This window comes from Ursus arctos, unplaced genomic scaffold (genome assembly GCF_023065955.2).
Source record: "Ursus arctos isolate Adak ecotype North America unplaced genomic scaffold, UrsArc2.0 scaffold_10, whole genome shotgun sequence".
Classification (NCBI taxonomy): Eukaryota; Metazoa; Chordata; class Mammalia; order Carnivora; family Ursidae; genus Ursus; species Ursus arctos.
This window is the reverse complement of record NW_026622764.1, coordinates 51109633-51118345: the sequence shown is the minus strand read 5'-3', so window position 1 is coordinate 51118345 and position 8713 is coordinate 51109633. Positions and strand designations below refer to the sequence as shown.

General features: G+C 40.6%; 1 protein-coding gene across 2 annotated transcripts; it reads right to left on the bottom strand.

Moving 5' to 3' along the window:
- Positions 1-1819: 1819 nt before the first annotated feature.
- Positions 1820-8416, bottom strand: FAM216B (family with sequence similarity 216 member B). Of its 2 annotated transcripts, none has more exons than XM_057306633.1 (4): positions 8084-8416; positions 7248-7366; positions 4509-4629; positions 1820-2803 (listed from the first exon to the last, which is right to left on the bottom strand). In XM_057306633.1, exons 2-4 carry the CDS (start codon positions 7350-7352, stop codon positions 2604-2606), a joined length of 426 nt encoding a protein of 141 aa, XP_057162616.1. In that variant the 5' UTR covers positions 7353-7366; positions 8084-8416; the 3' UTR covers positions 1820-2603. The 2 variants fall into 2 exon arrangements, with proteins under 2 accessions (XP_057162616.1, XP_026348671.3); XM_026492886.4 differs by having other exon boundaries at positions 7248-7360.
- Positions 8417-8713: the final 297 nt, after the last annotated feature.

Genomic DNA, 8713 nt, shown 5'->3' with positions numbered 1-8713 from the left:
GAATCCCTAAGGGGGAAAAAAAAAGCTGGAGAGGTGCTTTATTAGTGTTGACTGCTAAACTTTGACATTTCTTCTATTAAATGTCCAAGATTATTGCCATCACCACCTCCTTGTCTATCATAAACTCCTTCCCTGAAATTTGCCATGGTTCCAAGTAAGAAGGTGACTGTACTTTATAGTGATAATATCTTCAGTCAGCAGCCCCAGTCACTAGAACACAAAAATTAAAATGCCTGACATTGCAAGGATGTGGAACAACTTGAACTTTGTGCACATTGCTACTGGGAATGCAAAATGGGCTATAGTCACTTAGGAAAACACCATGACACTATCTTATAGTGTTAAACCTCTATCTACCATGTGACCCCAGTAATTACACTCCTAGATATCTACCCAAGAGAAATAAAAACTTCTGTGCACACAGAGGCTTTCATTAAAATATTTATAGCAGTTTTACTTGTAATAGTCCAAAGCTAGAAACAATCCAGATGTTCATCAACTAGTGAATGGATAAGCAAAGCTGGTATTACAGCTTGTCCTCTGTTCCTCTTTGTCTTTCCCAGGGTCCTCTCAAGTGAGCACCTTTCTTCTAGCACCGTAATCAGTCATATTCCTTATAGGCTTTCGGTGTGGAGCTCAAGAGGGTGGGCATTACCTTTCTGATGGGAGAGCCAACAAGTGGGACCTTCTACACTAACTTAGATTTGTCCTTTTTATGGACCTCTGACATTGACTTGTCAATTAGCTCTTAGAAGCCTCTGTTGGAAATGAGGTGCTTCTGAGATTTGTGATGCAGGGATGCAGCTCAGAATTATAAGTGGCCTCCTTAATATTCTGCATCACTAGCTAAGGCTTACACAGCAAATATCCATGCCCATCAAAAAAAAAAGTCTAAGGTAAAAGTGCATGCCTAGCATAATGTTTAGAGTTGTTGAATCACTATGTTGTACACCTGAAACTAATGTAACATCGTGTGTCAACTATATTTCAGTTTTAAAAAGCACATACAAGAGGTTCATACGAATAAAAGGGCCATTATGGAAGCAATGGAAGAACTAGTATAGGCCAAGTGAAATCTGCTGTGAACTTCAGTTCCTCAAGAGGGCTACCCTATAGCTCACTGTGGTTCCATTTTTTTTTTTTTCTTTTAAGCCGACCTAATGATTTTTAACTTAGAACTGAAAAGCTGCATAGAGTACATGAGTTAGGATCAGGACTCGCAAAGGTCAAGAAACTTTATTCTTTATGAATGGTTGCAGAAAAAAGATAAACAACATCATCAATGAGGTATTTTTTTTCTTGTAATGGTATAGCATCTTCCTTCCAGATCAATGTCAGCACATCCCTTGGCAAGCAAGTCTATAATTCCATCTCAGGCAATTCCTTTTATGGGCATGACAAAGTCATTGGAGGAAGGGCCGGAACATTTAGAATAAAGATGAAGAAAAGGCATTTTAAAAATTTTGACTTTATGTGAGCACTGGTGACTAACTTTCCACACACAAAAAATCACTGGTGATGAAAATAACTATTAAATATAACTAATATCACTCTATACCATTATATGTTGTGTTTTTTTTTAAAGATTTTATTTATTTATTTGACAGAGACAACAAGAGAGGGAACACAAGCAGGGGGAGTGTGAGAGGGAGAAGCAAGCCTCCTGCCGAGCAGGGAGCCCGATGCAGGGCTCGATCCCAGGACTCTGGGATCATGACCTGAGCTGAAGGCGGACACTTAATGGCTGAGCCACCCAGGTGCCCCCATTATATGTTGTTTTGACTCATCATCTCTCTCTCTCTCTTTTTTTTTTTTTTTTGCTTTTTTGTCTAGTTTTGTGTGCTTCCTTAAAACCAATGAAGCCATGACAAGGTTAGAGTTGAGACCAGTTCTTTAAGGGCTATTTCTTGCTCTGCTGAGAGTGTATCTTCAGTTGTCAGGGGAAGACGTGTGAATGATTTCTCTCACCTGGGTTAAGGTCAACTATAGCTGCGTAGAATGAACCCAGCTGTGGCAAGTTGATAAATCCAAGTTTCAAGATGACACAAAGGGATTGAGTCAGGCAAGAACCAGAGATTTGGGGCCAAGTTAAATGCTGTTGATTGATGGGAAAGAAGAGAGGAAGGAGGACATGGAAATGCACAGGCCAGTTGCTGCTGAGATGGTATGACTCTGGAAACCCTGCATGCTCAGTGTTAACTCAGTGTTGGTTTGTGTAATTTCAAAATCTGCAGTGGGTGGCTTCCCCAATCACTAAGTGACTGGGGACCCAGCACCCTCTGATGACTTTTCCACTTTCACTGTTCTTGGGACTTGTCTGAGAGGTTCTAATTCAAAGGAAGCTTTTACTTTGAAAGCTTCCAAAGCCATTTCACTCTACAGATTATGTGTGGAGTGAAAGGCGTGTTTACGCTTTGCTCCATTGCTCTTAAACCCCTCAACTTGTTCTTTTTGGTAAAATTTTTGTGAGTGGGAGAGAGATTATTTCTAGGTATGGGGTGTGTGTTAGAAGTAATTTTTTTTTCATTCTCATTCAATGAATATGCACTAAGCACCCACTAGATTTGGGGGTTAAGTGCCTGTTTCAGAGCCTGTGCAAAGTCTCAATTCCTGAGAGATCCAGGCCCTGCACTTTGAGCCCTGGGTCGACCCACAGACGCAGGAGGTGCTGACAGCCATGCTCTTGTCATGGCTGAAGGCTTCCGGCGGATGGATCTTTGAGGAGCTACCTTAGCTGAGGCTCTCTTGATTGAATCTCTAAGTACAGTGGCACAAGCCAAAGTTTCCTGTTGAGTAATGTAGCCTAAGGAGAGAGAAATGAGAGAAAATTCAGAGTCAATAGTCTTACAAAACAAATAAGCAAACAGCCCTGCAAATATTTACGGATTCATAAAATTTCTTCTACTTTGAAGGGTAGAGACGATTGTGTTTAGCACACCCAGATTGCATAATCTTTGAGGATAGGAAGTAGACTTTTTGTCTTTTGCATTTCTCATTCAGTAAGTTAATAAATACATAGTCATTGATTAACATGACTCGTCACTTGGAGAGGGAGTTGGTCCTTGAGTAATCTGAGCATGCATTGCATGTCTTTGTTTTCGAAACTTGCTTCCAACCAGAAACAGAGATAGTCAATCTCTGTCAGTGTTTTTAAAGTGTAGTCTGCAGACCACCCACTACAGAGTCATCAGGCTGAGACCACATTTAATAATGCTTTTTAAAAATTCAGATTTCTGGCTCTACTCCACAGACTTTCCTGATCAGAAACTCAGAGAGTGAGGCCTGGAAATCTGCCTGTTGATAATATGCGCAGGTAGATTTTATGTGCACTCAATACTGAATATCCCTCCTCTGGTTTCATTGGCTTCTGTGCAGTTTTACTCTACAAACCAAGCTCGTAGGTGATGCTTCTGCAGGAATGCAGGCCATCATGGGGAGCAGGCTGCCTCCTGGCTCTGTCATTTACTAGTGACATGACCCTGGTCAAATGGTTTCTTATCCACGCCTCAGTTTTCTCTTCTGTAAAATGTGGGTTATAGAGGCACCTACCATATAGAGGTGTCTGAGTTTCAAATAAGACAATGTAGGCAAAGTGCTTAGAGCTATGCCAGGCACAAAGGGAGGCCTAATAACAGATCATTATTATTCTTGCTCTTGTGAGTCAGTCATTTGCAAATACCATGCCTTCCTTTTGTGTGAATGCAGGAACTGCAATATAAGGTAGACGTGCTCATGTGAAGTGAGCTGCTTGTAAAAAGAGAGCTCTGCCAGAGTCCAGAGAAGAGTGTAATAGAGGCCAGCTGGAGATTGGGAGAAGAGGGACCGAACAACAATCACACCTCCGAAGGTTGTCGTTTAAAGTCTGTGAAGGTCTTTTGCAACCATTTTTTCATGTGTGCTTCGTAAAATCCTATGAGGTTGCTGGAAGAGAGGTGTCAGAGCGTGGTGGTGAAAACGTATGCTCTTGGCCGGCAGTGGCCCTGACATTCGCTATGCGTATGTCTTGATCAAGTTATAGAATCTGTCTGAGCTGCAGTTTCCCACAGCTGTAAAGTGGGGAGAAAATGAGATGTTGTGTGTAGAGCTCCTTAGCACAATGTCTGGAACATGGCAAATGCTTAATAAGTATAACTGTTATTGTTGTGAGTAAACCAAGCCTCTGAATTTGCATATCCAGCAAGGGGCTGAGCGGTGGTTTGAGTCTAGACCATCTGCCTAAGCCCATTGCCATTTCTACTAGATCAAGTTCCTGTAAATCTCAGACAGTTGTTGACATTATATAGCAGTCCATGCTCTGATTTCTTGAAACCCTCTTAATTTATCCATAAAACCTTGCTTTCTGTTGTCAGGGATAATCATTTTAAACATGGCCTGCCAACCATGATATAAAATAGCACGCTGGCAGAGGCCATTCTACGTGAATTATTTATCTGGAAACTTGACTTCTGGCTGCAGCACACGAGTCCCTCCCAAGGGTGCCTGGTTTAGGTCAGGTAGTTAAAACTCACCAAGCAGCTGCTGGTGCTGAAGGCTGTGAATATAGCGGTTCTGCAGGGCCTCCCATTGGGGCCTGGAATTGTAAATCCTCATGATGCTGTAAAAGTAGCGTTGCTGCCCTTGGGTGAGGTCCTGTCAAAGCAGAGCAGGTGATTTTGATGAGTTGGTGGAGTTCTATAGGACTAAGAGTGTGATGTATCCAAAGCTGACTTCTTTGGAAATGAGATATATATGTATATATACATATATATGTATAACAATTTTATATATATACATTTAACAATTGAAAAACAACAACTGGGTAGTGTCTTCCTCTTGTTTACTTAAACAACTTCCATTGGCTTGCATGATAGTGAAAATGGGTAAATAAAAGATGTTAGGTAAGTAGATCAGAGTATTGGGCTGAGAGGGTTCTGAGGTTTTCCAACATTTTATAATTTTATTCCTCTATTATGATTATGTTGAAGAACGTAGGCTGTGAGAATCTGCACAGGGCCTGACGTAGGCCGGGCCAGTGAATGGGGACTAGAGAACTTTCCACCAAGAGTTGTCAGTAAGCAGGGGTGATAGCTAGATGAGTAGATGGGTAATGTGATAAAGGTTCAACATTATTAGTTAAAAGGTGCTATGAAAACAGAGAAGGAAAACAAAGTCTCATGCAGCAGTCCAGGAAGGCTTTCGCAATGAGGTGACCAAAACATCTGAGTCTGAGAGTGAGGAGGAATTCCCCAAGGAACTAGAATACTGGTTTTCAAAGGGCGTTGGCATCACCTGGGCACATGTTAGAAATGCAAATTCTCAGGCCCCATCCTAGATCTACAGAATCTTAAATTCTGGGAAGTGGGGCCCAGTACTCTGGGTTTTAAGAAGCTCTCTAGGTGATTCTGATACAAGGACACCAAAATTTGAGAACCATTGTGCTAGAAGAAAAAGAAAGGCTAATGAGTGGGAGAAAGTGGTACAAACTTTTCTGCGGGGCACAAAATACTTGGATATATTAGAAACCAGCCTTTTTTTTTTTTCCCTTCATGCAGAATATAGAGTCTGAGCTGGGGAAGGTTGTAGAGGTAGGTGGGGGAAGGTCATGGAAGCCTTAAATGCAATGTTCAGACTCAAATTTAAGAAATAATAATGAAAAAAAAAGAGTTGAAAGATTACCTTTTATATGAGGAGCCATTGAAGGTCTTTATTTAAGTCAGTGGTTCTCAACGGGGGTGATTTTGACCACTAAGGACATTCGGCAATATGGGAAGACATTTTTGGTTGTCATAAATGGTGAAAGGGAGAATGGATGCTACTGGCAGTAGGCAGATAGAGGCCAGGAGCACTGCTGAATATCCCACAGTGAGTGAGACACCCTCCCCCTCGCAACAAAGAATTATCCAACCCAAAGTGTCATACTTGAAGCCGACCAGATTTGCATTTTAGAAAGATCACTCTGGTCCTGCTGTGGAGAATAAGCTTATGGGAAGGCAGACTATTGGTAGGGAGAGCATTTAGAAGGCTGCCATGTAGGGGCACCTGGGTGGCTCAGTCGTTAGGCGTCTGCCTTTGGCTCAGGTCATGGTCCCAGCGTTCTGGGATCGAGCCCCGAATCGGGCTCCCTGCTCAGCGGGAAGCCTGCTTCTCCCTCTCCCACTCCCCCTGCTTGTGTTTCCTCTCTCACTGCCCCCTCTCTGTCAAATAAATAAATAGATAAAATCTTAAAAAAAAAAAAAAAAAGCCCGCCATGTAGTGCAAGAGAGAGACAAGAAGGACTTGGACTACAACTACTGTTATCTACCCAATCTGTTGTCACTGCTTACTGAGAGAGTGGCCTCAACATTCTAGAAAAACCAAGGTAAAATATGTTCACCCCAGGCCAAAAAATTCAAAACGATAGAAGTTTCAAAAGTAGTTGATAACCATTGTAATGGAAACTAAATTTAAGTTAATTATATGTAACAGTAAAGTGGCTTTTATCTGTTAGGAGTTTTGTGTGGAGTTGAAACCTGTGAGTCAGATTTTTTTTTTTTTTTTTGACATCTAGAGACCTTAAGCTTGCTACCAAAAATATATCCAGAATGAAAATAGCAAAGCCAAGTACCTCCCAATTTGAGGCATCATTTGAACTTTCCAGTTTCTGAATTAGATGTTTTAAAAGAATATCTTTGAAGAAGATAATTGATTCCTAATTAAGCCTTTTCAAATGATGGGGAACAATATAATATGAAAATAGCAAGCCAGTTTCAAGAGCAAAGCTCCAAAGGGCAATGGGAATTTCCATTATATAAGATAAAATCTTTAAAGTTACGGTTTTATTTTACAGGGGGAAAAAAGTCTATGTCTTTCCTTAGCAGAAATCTAAACTTCCAAATAACAGTCTTAATATTCTTACCCTGTTGTTTCTGCTTCCTTGAGGGAATGGAAGAGAACTGAAATTTTTGCAAAAAGTATTAATGAGAATGGTTTTAAATAACTGTGACTGAAAGGAGCTACCATTGCTCTCTAGCAGGGAGCCCCAGCGTGGTCAGTAGTGAGCTGCCCGTCCCTGGGAGCGCTTCAGCAATGAAGATGTGACTATCTGCAGAGCTCCTGAAATGGGGAGGGCGTAGGATCGGACCATCCACCACATGCACCATCAGCGTGCACTGAGTACCTACGTTGGGCCCGATGTTACTCAAAGCCGGATGAACAGACAGGAGAAAAAGCCCTCAAGCCTCGAAGGAGAGACAGGCAAGTTCCCTCCATTAGGGAAAGATACACTATACCTTCATGAAGGAAGTGTTGTGGGTGTAGGCAGAGGAAGGGACATGAATGCAAGGAATCCGTGGAACATTCCAAAGCTTTTGTTGTCTTTTCTGTTTTTCTCCCATCCTTTATCCTGTACCTCCAAGGAACAACAAAGCATAGCGTGAAATTTCATTTTGTTCAACCTTAGGAATGGACCTAAGTAAATAAGTGAGCAAGCAAGCACGTAAATAAATAAAGAAACAAATAAATAGATACATGTTATTTATGTCAAGGGATGAAAAGTGTTCTCACATGTTTCTAAGTAATTGGATCTCAGCAGACTCCTTAGTTTAGTCTGCTCAGCTGACTGCACTTTGCCCTATTCTCACCCCCTGTTTGTGGAAAGAATAATTCAGAGTTCTTTGTCTTTCTGCTTCATCTTGTGTTTGCAACAGGTGGACTGTGGAACCGAGCCACATCACAAGTCATTTCTTGACCATTTTAAATAATGGTTATTACCTTACCTGATTGTAAAAATAGTATATGTGATTTTTGTAAATTTGGAAAAATCAAAAAATTGAAGAAGAAAATATGATTATCCATAATCTAACTGTCCATAACTATTGGTGGCATTTGCTAGATTTCCTTTTACTCTTTTTTTTCTGTGTACATTTTGTGTGATTTTAGGAGAGACCATACTGTATATGTTGTGCACTTTCCCAGCTCATTGAATATCCCTTAAAAAATATGATTTTTAGTGACAGTATAATATTTCTTTACATTATTCTCCATTTCTTGCACATTTCAATTTGCAATTTTACAGCAATGTACTATAAAGAAACTGTTAAACTTAGTTGTATTTCTTGCCACTTACCTGACAAAAGGAAGGAGCCACACTTGCTATGAGTAAGTCTTTTTTCCTTACTGTATAGTTTAGGGTTTGGAATCTGCAATGTTTATAATAATAAAAAAATTAATTAAGGGGTAGTGGACATATTAGAATAGGGTTGCCAAGGCATAGAGTTGGGTTCTTTATTAACTGAGATCATAGCTATGGAAAGCTCTCACTTTACGCCAGCTCCTTCTCTCTCTCCTCTCCCCTTATTATGTGCTCACACACATGCACACACAAGAGCACCCACACGTACACACTGAAGAAGCATTTTAACATGTGAGGAATCTCTGCTTCTGAGTTCACAAAGCGAAGACTCAGATCTTCCAGAAGAGAAATTTATTAGGAAAACATCAGTCAGCATCTCTGTGTGTCCTGTTTCCATGACAAAACTTATAAATTAAACTATAAATATTTTATTTAATACTGCTTTCCCTCAATGTGGACTTCAGAAATCATACCAACTAAGATATACTCTTTTAGTATTCTCTGTGATAGAAGCCAACACTCTATCCTGTGCTCAGATCATCTTAGTCTCCCTCCTCCCATTTCCCAGATCTGTAGAGCAGAGCATAAATATTCTTCAAACTAGAAAGATTTCTTCTTTCCTCA